Below are 16,783 nucleotides of genomic sequence, written 5' to 3' on the forward strand. Positions count from 1 at the left end.
GGGCAACATAATAATTGCCACACGTGCTTATTAATCTCAGCGAAATTGTCGATTATTAATAAATGACAGTATGTTGCGTGGATCTCAGAATGAATGAACATTAAGGCATTGTTAGGTACTGTACACAAGAAAAGAAATATTTAATTACTTAAATGATTTCCAATTATATATTTATTTTCTATGGATCATAAACAATGGAAATCATTATAAATTGTTAACTTAAATATTGTTTAAACTAAAGTTAAAACAACAAAAAGGTGATTTCAACGAGGCTTAGCTAGCTTAAAGCAGAGACGTTATCTACGTCTCTGCTTAAAGCGACTTCAAGTGTAAAATGTAAGGCTTATAATACAACAACAACAACAACATTTTTAATACAACATATATTGATACGGGGAGAAATGTGAAAATTGCAATTAACATATAAGGGCCATCTTGCTATAAATAAACAAATGCATAATATGCTAAATGTATTCAATTCGAATGTTCGTGAACAGCACCGTAATACCAAAATTTCATTTTTTCGATAGTGAAATGTAGCAGGTTCCCATTAAACATAAATGAAATAAAATGCACATTAGATCTGTTAATGAAACCACGAAATTAGGCCTGTATTATATTATGGTTACAATCAAAATTTCATTTATATCTAAATTAAAAAAATCGGTGTCTTTTTAAAAATAACACAATAAACAAAGATCTAAACATTTTTAATAAACAAAAAACCCATCATGATATGGATGTGTCATTTGCATTTAATAAAAATAGTTTCAAAATTATATATGAATAGCAACCGGGTTCACTGCCAGACGGTTTTAATACAAGTTCAAAATCAATATGAAATAAATGCTCATTTTTACCACTGATTTTTCATCAACTTCCTATAATATGTATAAGAAACGTTTCTGATAGTTAACTCATTCATTTTGATTACGCCATTTCTCTCTAAAGTATTTATGATTGTATGAAAGTTGTACAAAGCAGTTTAGTTTAGTGCTCTTTAAAAAGAGCATGATACATCGTTACAAGTATAGTATTTCACTCACGTAATGCGCTATAATTGCGATCTGCTTGTCGGAGTTTTCTAATCACTAGACCACGTGACTATGTGGGCGGAGCGATCGATAATTTGGCGACTGGTCAATTGTAATCATTGAACAAAGATCCTCTTCTTCAAGACCATTGGTCATTGAATACTGGCTGATGAATGTCCAGGTCCTCTGAGCCATTATTATATAGAGGATATTTGTTGGATTCAGTGGATTATTGATTTTAATTCACAAGTGATCATAGAAAAAATATATTTTATATGATCACAAGTGAATTAAAATCGATAATCCGCCGAACCCAACAAATTTTCTTTTTATTTTATGCTTTTTTCACAGTTTATATACATTGTTAAAGAGTTTAACTTAAGAATTTCGCTGGGAAAATGACGTCATTTCGTCAAAAAAATGATGTCATTTAACATAAACAGTGAAAATTTTCGATAATTTTCACTGATAATTTTTATTGTTTGAAACAGTGAAATTATCAGTTTAAATTTACTGATATTTCTCTATAAACCACCGGAAAGCATAAAATAAAGAGCGCATAATACACTTCATAACTGTAAGCATTTCTCATATGAAGGAAAGGTTTGGATTTTTTGGGAGTTGTGGTAGGGGCTCTTGACAGCAACCTCCGGCAAGTGGCGTGAATGAGCAAAAATGTTACCATTGACAACCTTACCTCTACGACTACTGATTGTCAGAGCTTTATTAAATGGAAGATTACTGGTCTAGAGAGACTGGAAGAATTAAAACAGGAACATTATGTAAATAGCCGCTGATACTGCTAGAAATATAAATACTATCTTTCCTACCTTAGAGTGATTAAAGTCTAAAAACCATATCTTATGTTTAATTTTACAATTGAATGCATTTGTACAATTTATGATAAAAATCTATACAAATAAGTCAGAACAGCTGTTTCAGGACTTAGCTGCAATCTTGTCCAATTGATAGATGCCTCTAGCAATAACTAAACCACTGAATGCAAATCAGACAAATTAAAGAGTGTTTTACAATGTTAAACAGCCAACAGCGACTGGTTACAAAATCTTATTCATGTAAACCTGTTTTGTTTCATGTATTAAAGTTGACAACAGCTGTTCAACAATGTATACTGGTAGTGTCACTCACATAAATATGTTGAAACCCATGTATGACAATGTTAGAACTTGTGTATGACAAGGTTTTTTGGACCACACCCATATTATTGAAACTTGAAATCGATGATGAAGGCATAAATGTTACAATTAGTCACCAAGGAGTCTAAGGTCAGGCCTCAACAACAACAACAAAAATGGTTTGTTTCTGGCAACCTCACCAACCCTTTATTTCAACATCAGATTCAAAAGTTCTTATGTAGTGCTTAATTGTATTTTTTTTTTCAAATAAATTGTATATCATGGAGAAGACGGAAATACCAAAGTGGAAAATGGTAGTCTTTAATATCATTCTCATCTGCTATCTTTATAAATTGTGTACAAAGTGTTTTAGCAAGAGGCCAAGAAGGAGGATGCAGTGTATCGATACAAGTACAACTTCCTTCCGTATCCACTTAAAACAAGAACACCACTGAGCCTATTAGCTGTTAACAACTGAAATTTTGCACACACACAAATGCAGCTCTTTCTTTGTTCGTTGAGAAATTTCACACAATAGAACTGTCACTTGTTTAACCTAAATGCAGATGATAGCTATAAACAATAAGATGCATGCACTAATAATATCAGCAAATTCTGAAAAAAAGTCAACAAGTGTGTTGTATACTCTTTTCCTTGCAACCTGTTCCATAGATTTTGGTACATATATATCAACAACGTGTGTTGCTTCTTTCTGCAGGACAAATCTCGGTATTAAAATCAATTACCTTTGGCTTCAGATAAAATAAACCCGTCTTCTCAATTTACAATCATTAAAAATCAATTATGTTCCTGATGTTGCAGATTCATAATGCAAAACAGACATGAATGCATCTAAAGGGCGAGACAACTGTACATTATTATACAATAACATACAAGTAAAGTTCATTAAACTTTCATCACTATAATAATTAAAAAAAACAAGTGCCTGCATTCTTGTGAATTTGAAAAAACATTTCAACAAAAACTATGAATTAATCTTTGTTTTACCAACATACCTACTTACAATACAAATTGTATCTAAATACAGCTTTGTTTAACATCTTTAAAGTAGAGTTAAATAGTCAATGGCAGCTGTTAAAGTTCAGACTAAAATCTGTTTAATAGTTGACTTTGAAAGAGATCAGATGATTTCATAAATAAAGACACATACTTTGAGGCATCAGCAATTACATGTAACTTTAATGATGTAACACTTATGTGGGAAAGCATATGCATCAATATAAGTGCAGTGTAACAGGACAGAGACAACACACATTATATAAGACTCCAGTTAACACCTTGCAAAGTCATGCATGACAAACCACTAGCAAACAAGTCAACAAACTTAAATGACATGCACAACATTTTACGGTATAAATCATGGTAGCAAGCATTAAATGTACAGCAATATAGAATTGGTGATCAGGTGTTCTTTCACTTTTAAAATGTTATCAGAAATTTGCTGCAAAAGCTACATGTAGAGCATGGGCCCAGATCCAAAAGTTCATGTGTAAAATTAATGCATTAAATTTGGTAACCTGTTAGTAAAAAAATGCAGTTGAATTTGACAGTAAATTGCCTTATTTTGAAGACATTTTGGCAGGGGAAGACGTCCCTGCTACATAGCAATACAGGTACAAGGACAGATTGCATGTACAAAATGTGTTTCCTTTTCTTATACCTCAGTCACAAATAGAGACCAATCACCGCCTAATCAGCAGGCATAGTATTTTTAAGCTCATCGGAACCGACATCGGATTCATTGTTCATGTATCAGCAATATTCAAGGTATTACCCAGGGACATATACATCGGCCAGCGACTGTCTGATTGCTGGAGGGCCCCGGCACAATGGCCGGACAATGCCGGACGGAGCTTGTTATAATACATGTTCAACAAATCCGATGGCAGGCCGTTACTGTGCGTTGATCATGCAATCTTTTTTTAAACTCTTTTTTATCTCAACTTGATTCCTTCCTGTGCCCCACGTTGGGCAAAATTTTAAGTAAATTAAAGCGGACGCTGCCCGATGCTAAAAATGACCCAGTTACCGTGCGATTATCTGCTGATCAGACTCTATTTGTGACTGACGTATTAAACTGCCTCACTCATCGGACAGCTGACAGCTCCAACTTGTACAGTCTTCCAGGTGCCTGGAAGTTGGACACATCGGCCGGCGAAATTCATTAATATACACAGTATAAACTTAGATTTAATTTTAATTTTTAGTTAATTTCTTTCCTGAAACCACATGATTTTATGACACTCAAATTTATAGTTTTGACAAGCTGGGTACACAGGATACAGATCAGACAGGAAGCAGATATTTTAATTAGTAGAGGTAACTTCTAAATAATTTGATGCTGGCAGTCATTATCACTTAATTGGGTAAAAGGTTGCATCATACAAGTCAGACCTAAACCCATGACATTTATGAATAACTTAGGTAACTGTAGGCATGACAATTCTTGATCACTAAGTAACTTTATCTATAGACACATGTTAATGCAAATGTATATACTGGAAAGACAATGAAAAATGAAAACAACTTTTAGCCATCCATCCAATGCCAACGGTGTATCAAAAGTTTATCCCATAAACACAACCCCCTTCAGCACAATTTAGACATAAATAATCATTATGATAACTACCATCTTCTCAGAGTGTTTTTCATATGCAAATTTAAGTCCAAAGAACAATTATTTTATTGCGCCACAGACATCATTGTCAAAACAAATCCCATAAACAAGGGCTGTTTGTAAAACATGCATGCCCCCCATATGGGCTGTCCGTTGTAGTGGCAGCCATTGTGTGAAAACGTTTTTTGTCACTGTGACCTTGACCTTTGACCTAGTGACCTGAAAATCAATAGGGGTCATCTTCGAGTCAAGATCAATGTACCTATGAAGTGTCATGATCCTAGGCAAAAGCGTTCTTGAGTTATCATCTGAAAATCATTTTACTATTTCGGGTCACCGTGACCTTGACCTTTGACCTTGTGACCTCAAAATCAATAGGGGTCATCTGCGAGTCATGATCAATCTACCTATGAAGTTTCATGATCCTAGGCATATGCGTTCTTGAGTTATCATCCGAAAACCATTTTACTATTTCGGGTCACCGTGACCTTGACCTTTGACCTAGTGACCTCAAAATCAATAGGGGTCATCTGCGAGTCTTGATCAATCTACCCATGAAGTTTCATGATCCTAGGCGTATGAATTCTTGAGTTATCATCCGGAAACCATTTTACTATTTTGGGTCACCGTGACCTTGACCTTTGACCTAGTGACCTCAAAATCAATAGGGGTCATCTGCGAGTCATGATCAATCTACCCATGAAGTTTCATGATCCTAGGCGTATGCATTCTTGAGTTATCATCCGGAAACCATTTTACTATTTCGGGTCACCGTGACTTTGACCTTTGACCTAGTGACCTCAAAATCAATAGGGGTCATCTGCAAGTCATGATCAATCTACCCATGAAGTTTCATGATCCTAGGCGTATGCGTTCTTGAGTTATCATCCGGAAACCATTTTACTATTTCGGGTCACCGTGACCTTGACCTTTGACCTAGTGACCTCAAAATCAATAGGGGTCATCTGCGAGTCATGATCAATTTACCTATGAAGTTTCATGATCCTAGGCGTATGCGTTCTTGAGTTATCATCCGGAAACCACCTGGTGGACGGACCGACATACCGACCGACCGACATGAGCAAAGCAATATACCCCCTCTTCTTCGAAGGGGGGCATAATAAATACCCAATAAATGAAATTTGTGGTCATATCCCTTCCCTTTAAGAAGCTTTTTATTCAATTACTAATAATACTCTGTACAATATGCACTTAATCAGATAGTCAATTGCTAGAAATGATATATTCTTCCTGTTTTAGAAAAAAATCATTTTTAACCACCCATTAGAATAAGATTTTAACTTCCTTATTTAAGTCACACTGAAATACTGAACAACAAATTTTGCAAAAGCTTGCGATGTTGACAAACAAATACAGCATTCATCATAATGAAACTGAATCAGATTTATAAGTTATAAGCAGTTTGCAATATAAACTAGGAACTTTATCTGGCAATCTAATAAGTAAAGATCACTTCTACCATACATGTATACCAAAACTTGATATTTTACACAAAATCTATTATTATATTTGTATTGTTTTACTGTGACCAGATTATATCAATGTCAGCCTATTGCATGCCTGACTTGATTGACTGCTACAATTCTGCTCAAGGCTATCACATACACACTGAGGTCATGATAACCTAAAAATGATTATCAAATGATAAAACTAAAAACCTTGACATGAAGAAGACAGAACAAATTCTGATTTCATGATGTTGTTAAGCTTATCATAACACAGGAATAATATTTGACTATTTAACAGTGTAGTTTACAATACAGTAATATATTTGTACGAGTTAACAGCCTGTGTTTTTTTCACCATTTTGGGAATGGGGCTGGGTCCCTTCAGATTGGGTAAAATCGCAGTATTTTGATCAGAATTGGGATTTCGTGTTGTTGATTTTTTGCTTACATTTATACTTCAAAAATGAGAATTAAAAAGTTTTAAATATCAAATTTAATAAAGTGTAAATTGCAGAGCTGGATGGGAGATAAACTAAATATTGATCTAAAAAAATTTTTTTTGAAACCTTCAATTGGGAATTGTTTGGTCCCATTTGGGAAGAAGTATACTTTTTTCCATGGGGAATGCAGGGTCTAGATACCTGCCCCAATTTTGAACAACAACAAAAAATGACAGCTGAAATACCAATCTGACAAACTGATAGGCCAGTCCAATGTGAGTATAGCAGCTGCATACAAGTATAAATATATAAGTCAGTATTGTACAAAACGCTGTAAAATAACCAATTTCAAATCACATAAACATCAAAATCTTTGCGTTACTTGCATTATGCAAAATTATACTAAGAATACACACCAACATCAAATCTGCAAAATTGCACGAGTGTTCACATCCCTTGTGATGTCTTGACATTTTTGTTGTAATCATGTTTTATTTTCTAAACAAAGCCCTGAAGATCATTAAAAACATTAAAGTCTGTTTTTAATAGGATACTTATTTGTAAATGTCATTTTGTTCAATGTGTTTAACATTAATTTTAAAATGATGTATTTTACATAGATTTTTCTAAAATCTTTAATACTAGGACAGTCTAATATACTGTCTGGACCAGTGTTCAAAAAAGTACATTGCCCTAGTACCTAGGAGTACAGAAGTTTTTAGTTGGTTACTGTTAAACATCCATTCCGAGGCTATGTCCTTTTAGGTCAGATTTAAATTATTTCCCTAATTGTATATGTTTTTCCCCAAAATCCTGAAACTTAATTTTGTTCATTCAAAATACAATGAGAAGACAAGTTATACACATAATGTGAAAACTAAAGCAGGATCTCTCTAAATATACAAATATCAGGGGTTTATCTGCCTATTTTGGGAAAAGGAGAATTGGGAAATTTTAATCGACAAAATTGGCCATTTTGGGAATTTTTGCTTCGATGAAACGGCTCATTTGGGAAAAAATTGTGAATTTATCATGCTTAAATAATTCAGTGGTTTAACAAATAAGTTTGTTTTTATTTGTTATTTTGTCTTCCTTATATAAACAGATGCAATATTGGGCATGTTCAATGTTTATTTAAGTACATGTACATGTACTGCAGTTTTGTTTTTCAGTTACAGTTACACTCCGAGATAAGAACTGAACAGTCAAAACCTTATAGCAGATATTTTTGACCAAAACAAACACTGGTTACTAGTCGTGATTAAATTTGTCAGAAAATAAATACTCAACAGCTTTAAATAATATAAAAGTACATAATTAAACATACAAGAAAAATGTGTTTACATTTAAACAAAATACAAATTATACTGTTTAATGGGCATGTATTGGGCACAGCATACATGGCTGAATCTAATTAAGGTTTACATTCTTATCACCTGGAATTAATCACTGCTAGTAGACCTGAGCCTGCATAAAAAGCCATATAATTGAAGTGACAGCCATGCCATATGATAAGTACCGTTAATTTACCTCTATACAGTGTCACTTCTATTATTTTACAGTATACTTCATGATTTATAAACACTGAAAGACTGGAAGTAAGTGAGAATGTCTCCACGTACATGTAATCTAAATAATGTCACCATAAAATATTACCTTAAAGGCTTTAGTTTAGTCTAGTCATTATAGCCAGCAACAAATGTTCATTTAAAAATCTTTGCATTCAACAGTAACAAATTGAATCAAAATAGAAAATACTTGGACACTTTTTCTAAGCCACACATGAGGTAACTTTGGATAAGGTTGAGCAAATTATAACAATAACAATTAACAAAGCTAATAGTTTGGCCCAGATGCAAACTCTAAGCAGTACAAAATTGATGTCGGTAAATATGCTTCTCAGTCAGAAATATATGTCTCAGATTATCCATAAAGTATTTACTTCAACAACTATGGTAGTCTAGTACTGCCAAAATTAAGTCAGGGGTTTTGTTTCTACTATAGTTGTAGCCTTTATAAGTCTATTGCTCAAATTAGGTTCTAATCAGATGAGGAAAGCAAGGGGGAGCCCTACCATTTGTATGCTCTACCATGTCTAAATGAAGCCCTCTTCAATTTTTATGTCCCACAGTCTTCACGGTAATATATTTAAACCATTAGCCCAAATAATTATGCTTTATTTAAAACAGTCATGAAATCCAATAGCCCGAATATATAATTTTTTTTTTTCTAACAGCCCGAATACCATTTCACCAGTCCCAGGCTGTCGGGCTAATACCATGAAGACTGGTCCCACCCTTTGGTAATGTTTCTCATCCTTTCTTGTCCCTTTTTGTCAATCTTCTGGTTATTCATAAAATCACCCAAGATGTCTACCCCCTTCTCAAAAATAAGTAGCCTGCTTCCCCTTTCCAAAATGATGGAAAGAAATGCTGCAATCCCCTAGCACTGAAAACAAGCCCTGCCCTTACAGTGCACTTACACTTTGCTCTCCTCAAGGTGGCACAGGTACTCGTAGGCGATATTCTGTCTCCTCTGCTGGTCCATCTCCTCTGCACTCATGTGACCTGTGTGCTCCTGGTGCGGGCGGTATGGCGGTGGAGCATCATGCACCACGCTTGCTGAAATACACGGCAGGGCTTTGTTATTATATACCTGTACCCAAATAAACTCATTATTATTGGAAGATGTTTAACCAGTGATTTTTCACCCAATTGGGAACAGGTCCAGTACCCATGCCATTGGGAATTTTTGCGTCGTGAAATCACCAACTTGGGAAAAAAACAAGTCGCGAAATCTTCCAATTGGGAAAAATCAAGTTGTGAATTGTACCAATTGAAAAATGGTATTTTAATGAATGTAACTTTTGTCAGCTTTAATGACACAGGAAAGCAACATAAACTTTTATTCACAGTCTTGCACAAACAACAACAGGCTATGGAATCACAGATTGTTACAGACATAGTTCTCTGTTTTTATCTGCTTTAAATATAGCAAGAATGGCGTCTTTCTGGGCTGATGAGAGTCCAGACACCCCCAGGCTGCATGGCATTATCACTAGACTACTGTCATCTTCAACAATTTTTGTTGCAGTGAGGGGAATAGGTGGACCAAACAGACGCCAAACTTTTTATGAAGCCAAAATCGCTTAATGATTTACTTTGCCTTAATTTCTTTCAGTAATACTTACTATTGTGACTCATGGCAAATATTTCCGGAAGCGTACGAAAATTCAGACTGGTTTATATTTGGCAATAACATACACAAATTTTTTGTGCAAATGTAACGTTACATGTTTAAACCAGTCAATGATCAAGAAGTCTAATCGGCAGCAAGTTAAAATGGTCTCGATATACGTCAAGTTGGCGTTTTTGGGGATTGTTTACTCTATTTTGATTTGGAATTTTGTATTTTTTTCGGAAATTGGGACGGGTCCGGTTCATTTTGGGAACGGGTCCATTCGTCATTGGGAACGGATCCGTTTACTGGACCCATCCAGGGCTCGAAATTAACACTCGCACACTCGCAAAATGCGAGTGAAAAATACCGATTGCAAGTTAAGTTTTAAGCCACTAGTAATTTTTTGCGAGTAAAGAAATAGTGAAAAAAAACAGTAATATTGCTAAATGCGTTCGACGTCCTGAACGCTAAACCATAGGTCATAGAACGTCCTAATACCCGTATGCGGAAGCGCGCACCTTGTATATAGACTAGTATACTTATAGTACAGATACGAGGATGGTATTGGTACAAAGAACGTTAAACAGTCGTATAATTCACACGTGTTCATTAAACTTGACCAGACATGGCGTCGAAGCGAAAAATAACTAGTTTCTTTTTGCCCACAGATGAAAATAACAATACGAAAGATAAAGCAAAGTTAACTGTTGAATATAAAAAAACAAAATTAAATTATGTTTCTAGCAAAATTTGCGAGAATGTTTTTGTTTTTGCGAGTTGGTATTAAAGCTGCTCGCAATGTTTTGTAAGTAGAAAAAAAAGTTAAATTCGAGCCCTGCCATCCAAAGAAGGAAAAAAAACACCGGTTAAACTTAATATGTGTTACTATTTCAGGCAATCAAAATCATAATAAAGCATATAATGCATACCCACCAATAGTCTTTTTCCTCCATTTTGGGCAAATGCCAAAAAGGAAATTTTTGGACCCTCAGAATATGTAAAAAGGCCTGCTTATTGTAGTTATATTTATCTAAACCAGCTGTGATTGAACAGAATAAAAGCAATGCATGAGAAAAAAAATTACTAACTGCTAGGCCTCTTTGGTTTTGGTGCCACTGAAGGCGGTGAATCTTTGGTAACTGATTCCCGTCTTAGACCATCATTATCATCTGCTACAGTTGTCTCCAGTTCAAGCTCTGGTATGTCTACACCTGGATCAACATTGTCATCATGGTCATTTATTACCTGCTCTTTAGGCAAAGTTTCATGTGTCTCTTCTTTTTTTGTCTCAACCAGGGGCTCTGGTACCCCTACCTCTAAATCAACACTTATTACCTGCTCTTTAGGCAAAGTTTCATGTTTCTCTTCTTTTTTTGTCTCAACCAGGGGCTCTGGTACCCCTACCTCTAAATCAACACTTGTTCCATCAGAAACATTGGGTACAGGTTCTTTCGGGCTCTGCTCTTTTACATCTGCAGAAGGCGCTGTGGTTTCATCTGCAGATATCTCGTGTCCATTAACCTCCACAAACACTTCTTGTGATGACATTTTACTTTATTTGTTTTGACCAGGTGATGGTAAAAAAGGCTTAAACTAAAGTTTAATCCATCATTTTATTGATTTCTTATTACACTACTTATAATAAATAATGTGTCGGATCAATAAATCTGCAGTTGAACAAACTCGAAAATCTGAAGGAAACAACTAAAACATTATTATGACAGTTTAATTTTGTATCAATCAATTAATTAGTTAAGGAAGGCAAGTGAGATAATATACAAGGGGCGAAAATGACTGATTCACCGATTAATCCTTAATTGACATGTTCAATTTAAATTCAAAATGAACACACATCCCTGCAATGTCATGCAGCATGAGAGTGTAAACCCTGTAAAATATCAACTAAATAACACGATAATATCGCTTATTAATAACCCACAATCACAAATTAAACGTCAAAATGGGCTAATCCGTACACACAGGGAAATTGTTTCCGCAATTACGTTTGTTTAGTTACTTTCTATTGCGCGCGCCTATTCGCCATTTCATTGGTGAATAGTGAGGCTATTATCCAATCAAAAATCTAGGGTGAAAGTATGGCGGAAACAGGTTACAAAACACCAAATGTTTGTAAAAGTTATACGTTGTTTTAGTACCAACAGGTATTTTTTCATGAATGTATTTACTGTCGTTGATGTATATGGTATTTTGTTGTATCTGGTACTTGCTTGCTCTTGACAATTTCACTCTCCGAAGTTGAGGTAGATTAATGATTCGCAATTTTAGGATTATAAAAAACAAAGTATCATGCTCGAGCTTATGTACATGGCTTTAGTTTTCTCCCTCTGTATTGTTGAGGTACATACAATAATTCCAAATGTGGGTATTATTGTCCGAATTAAATAAAAAATTTATAGGTTTGTGCAAGTCTTTAGTAGTTGAGTTACACCCAATAATAATTTATTAGTTTTTAATATTTCACTGTTTTCACTTTGTTTTTCAGTCTTATCACGACAGTCAAATAATATGATTATAGGTGCTACCTAATTTACGGGCAAAAGCTTTTTTTTTTGATAACCATATATTTTTAATAAATATATGGACATAATTGTGTTCAAAATATTATAATTGTTGCAATAATTAAGTAATGCATACAAAAAAATCAATCTTAAAACGAGTTACATGTTCCAAGCTTAAAGATCTAGCATCTTATTTTTTTTGTTTTCTTGCCACAGGAATTTATAGCTGGTTCGGTGTCTGTGGTATAGTGGATGGGGTGTCTGCTAACTGGCTTAGTCACTGGGAGGTCTCTGTATTGATCCCTTTAGTGGGAGCATTCTTTAGATAACCCTTAAGACATACTATGGCGTACCATTTGGGTTGAAAGTCAAGAAGACCTACAAGTTAAAAAGAGAAATGTACGTCGAAGTACAATAATTGTACGTCGACATAAATATAAAATACACTTCGAAGTATATATTTGTACGTCAAAGTACAATTTGTACTTCGACATACATATTTGTACTCCGACGTACACATTTTCTGAACAGCCAATCAAAACACTAGTCTCTTGAACCGCTTTTCCTTCAGATTTATTCATAATAAATGTTTAAAATCTCTTTTTTAATTGAGGACAAAATGAATAAAAATATCAGAATGGCAAAAAAAAACAACACATAGAAGCTTCAAGTATGTAATGCATTGAAATAGATTATATACAAATTTGAAGAAGATTCAATTGTTACCTTTTTAAAATTAAAATTATTCAGCATATTGTGAGTATTTATTGATCATGCGGGGCGAAGTATCACGACCGTCCAGCGCATTACTGTGTTGGAAATTCCCAACGGTAACCAAACAGTTACCAAGCATTAACGGGATAAATAATGTATTATAACCTCCCCGTTGGTCGTATTTTGTGATAACCATAACTTGCATAAGTCAGAGGTTAATTCCGCCACGCCAGGTCAATAAATACGCACAATATCTATGAGTTAGCGGTCGATAGTCGCATAATTTGGTATAAATTATAATAATAATAATGTTAAATAAATACGCACAATATCTATGAGTAAGCTGTCGATAGTCGCATAATTCGGTATAAATAATAATGGTCAATGTCAAATATCTCTAAAAGCAACAGACGTAATGTGTCTTCTGACTGGCTAACACTCAAGGGTCGTTGAAAATTGTACCTCGAAGTACATTTCTCGTTCTACCTAGTAGGTCTTGTAGACTTTCGACGACATGGTACGTCATATAGACACTAAGTACTGGTCCTACCCAGGAAACAGTTTGTTTCATCAAATGTCTCAATTCAACTGACAGCTTGCTAAAGCAGTTGCATTTAGCGTACAGTACACTGATTTAACATACTAGTAATCAAAATCATGTGATGTGTCAAATCAATTTTGATTGACAAATTTGACAACATTTTTTTAATCCAATAAGTTTAGGACTGTCAAATAACACACACTACGTATTGAAAGCCATACCTGAAGCTTTCGTCTGTATAACACTGACTTCATCAGAAGAATGATTTCTACTGTTGGGAAACGTTAACACCACTAATTGTCTTCTTATTTATTATCAATGTATAATTATGTGTAACAGCATAACAACATTCTTGTTTTGCAATTAAAATATTTAATAAATACAGGTATCTTGCAGGTTTCTAATTTTCTTTCGCAAACCATTGTTGAAAAGTTTAAATTTTGTCGCCACTAAAAAACTAGCCATTGTGTAGCAATTCTAAAATCACAGTCTAAACTGCATACACTTAGCTCTATAGTTACAATTTGAATGCAAATATTAGAATGCATCATGTTATATCATCCATATTTTTATGTCCCCCACTATAGTAGTGGGGGACATATTGTTTTTGCCCTGTCGGTTGGTTGGTTGGTCTGTTGGTTGGTCTGTTTGCGCCAACTTTAATATTTTGCAATAACTTTTGCTATATTGAATATAGCAACTTGATATTTGGCATGCATGTGTATCTCATGGAGCTGCACATTTTGAGTGGTGAAAGGTCAAGGTCATCCTTCAAGGTCAGAGGTCAAATATATGTGGCCGAAATCGCTCATTTTATGAATACTTTTACAATATTGAAGAAAGCAACTTGATATTTGGCATGCATGTGTATCTCATGGAGTTGCACATTTTGAGTGGTGAAAGATCAAGGTCAAGGTCATCCTTCAAGGTCAGAGGTCAAATATATGTGGCCCAAATAGCTTATTTTATGAATACTTTTGCAATATTGAAGATAGCAACTTGATATCTTGCATGCATGTGTATCTCATGGAGCTGCACATTTTGAGTGATGAAAGGTCAAGGACATCCTTCAAGGTCAGAGGTCAAATATATGTGGCCCAAATCGCTTATTTTATGAATACTTTTGCAATATTGAAGATAGCAACTTGATATTTGGCATGCATGTGTATCTCATGGAGCTGCACATTTTGAGTGGTGAAAGGTTAAGGTCATCCTTCAAGGTCAAATATATGGGTCAAAATTGCTCATGTTATGTCACTTCTGCAATATTGAAGCTAGAAATTTTATATTTGAAATGCATGTGTATCTCATGGAGCTGCACATTTTGAGTGGTGAAGGGCCAATGTCAAGGTCATCCTTCAAGGTCAAACGTTATATAGGGGGACATTGTGTTTCACAAACACATCTTGTTTTATTTAAACATTCAAATAACACATAACACAGTACATATATAAAAAAGTATGTTGTATTGTGTGGAGATACAAATCACTTCACATCATTTATTTGCACATAAAATAATAGTTACAAAATAAGAAAAACTAAAACACTGTCATCAACCTACATTTCAAGAATATTTACGTATATGAAATTACAAAGTGGTGTTATTGTATTACCTTTAATAAAATTAACGTTGCTGGTTTTGTACTAGCCATAAAACATTTATCATGGATTAACAAGTAACAACCAATTTATTAATAACACAATAGAACGGAAATCATATTAATTGCATTATGCATTTACTAAACAAGCTGTTTGCTACTGTTTAGAATAACACTATCTTACTAAAAATGATCACAGGTACTTAGTGCTTTTACATACTTGTGGTAAGTTTTGTATTACTAGTTTGACATTTATCGGCAGACACTTGTCGATATACAGACAAAATTTGCATGGGAACTTTCATATTTTTTTCAGCATAATTGCCTTCAAATTGGTAATTTACAACCCTTTGACATTGTTTGCACGTCTGATCTTATTATACCATAGCTGATTTTTTGTTTATAGATAGACATATATAAACTTTTTAAAGTTCTATAAAAGTTCACACATGTTCCATCCAAGTAAACAGACAGAACCAATCAAGATCACCACAGATAATAACTGTGTGCATAGCTTGGAAATTTTGATAGTTCAGGAATCCCTCCGTTGTTGATTTCTGTAAACCAAAACTGTCAGTTTTGCTGGATAGAATGGCTTGTATGATGCCCAGCTCTTGCCTTGGCAGAACAGCTTCTAAAAACGAAAAACCAACAAATATCTTAAAATTTGATCAATAATGCAGACATTTAATAAATGTCTTGGTTTTTTGTTGATTTCCAATCTGGAAGATTTTTTACGTAAGATTGTGGTACGAAAATCCAACGGTATCGGATTTTGTGGTTTTAGGCCTAAACTAATTTTACGGGCAAAAGCCCGCGAAGCGGGCGTTGACCGTTTATTTGTATCAATTTTCTGAAATACAGAGAGACATTACCTTATAGGCTATCAAGTCAAATAATTTCTGCCATCATCTATTTTCGCGATGGAAAATCAAAGACCGCTGGAGCAACATAGGCACTTCGACAAACGCTAAATGACACGTAGATGCATTCCTCAATAAAAAATACGACAAGAAATGTATTATTTTGTAGGTAAAGGTACTCTATCTCCTTGCATTATATGATTTTCTATGATTTCCCATAATGCATTGCAAATTGAAAATTGCTCCAGATGTTGTTAACAAAATCTTATGGAGAGTAAGTTGGTTCCTTTTTCCTAGTTCCTTATTCCTTATTCGAATAAGGAATAAGGAACAGTTCCTTATTCCTTATTCACGATTTCTTATTCGAATAAGGAATAAGTAACAGTTCCTTATTCCTTATTCACGCTTAACATATTTGACTAAGCTTTTTAAGAAAAATAATGCAATCAATTCTTAATTAAATCAAAACTAAATAACAAGAATACATTTAATTTGTGTATAACGATACATATTCATGTTTCTTCTTAGCGTTTTAATAGGATTTCTTGTATAACCCGAGCCGGCATTATCTACTTCGAATTCTAGCTTCAAATCAACCAAACCTTAAGCCTGTATACTTATTTAACGTTTATGTGATATAAAAATGCAATC

The 16,783-nt window shown here is 34.3% G+C and overlaps 1 protein-coding gene across 6 annotated transcripts in view; it reads right to left on the reverse strand.

Annotated features, from left to right (window-relative positions):
* LOC127877698 (ras GTPase-activating-like protein IQGAP1) overlaps window positions 1-11,939 on the reverse strand; it is a 112,382-nt gene extending 100,443 nt beyond the window's left edge. Inside the window, exons 1-3 of one of the 6 annotated variants that reach the window (XM_052423818.1) lie at window positions 11,837-11,939; window positions 10,986-11,564; window positions 9,200-9,338 (exon numbers count right to left, since the gene is read on the reverse strand). In XM_052423818.1, the coding sequence (XP_052279778.1) occupies window positions 9,200-9,338; window positions 10,986-11,445 (599 nt within the window). In that variant the 5' untranslated portion in view covers window positions 11,446-11,564; window positions 11,837-11,939. Of the gene's footprint in view, window positions 1-9,199; window positions 9,339-10,985 lie in introns of all 6 variants that reach the window. The other 5 variants (XM_052423820.1, XM_052423822.1, XM_052423821.1 and 2 more) reach the window with 5 other exon arrangements.
* Between the last annotated feature and the right edge of the window lie 4,844 nt (window positions 11,940-16,783).

The sequence above is a fragment of the Dreissena polymorpha genome, chromosome 4 (genome assembly GCF_020536995.1).
Source record: "Dreissena polymorpha isolate Duluth1 chromosome 4, UMN_Dpol_1.0, whole genome shotgun sequence".
NCBI lineage: Eukaryota > Metazoa > Mollusca > Bivalvia > Myida > Dreissenidae > Dreissena > Dreissena polymorpha.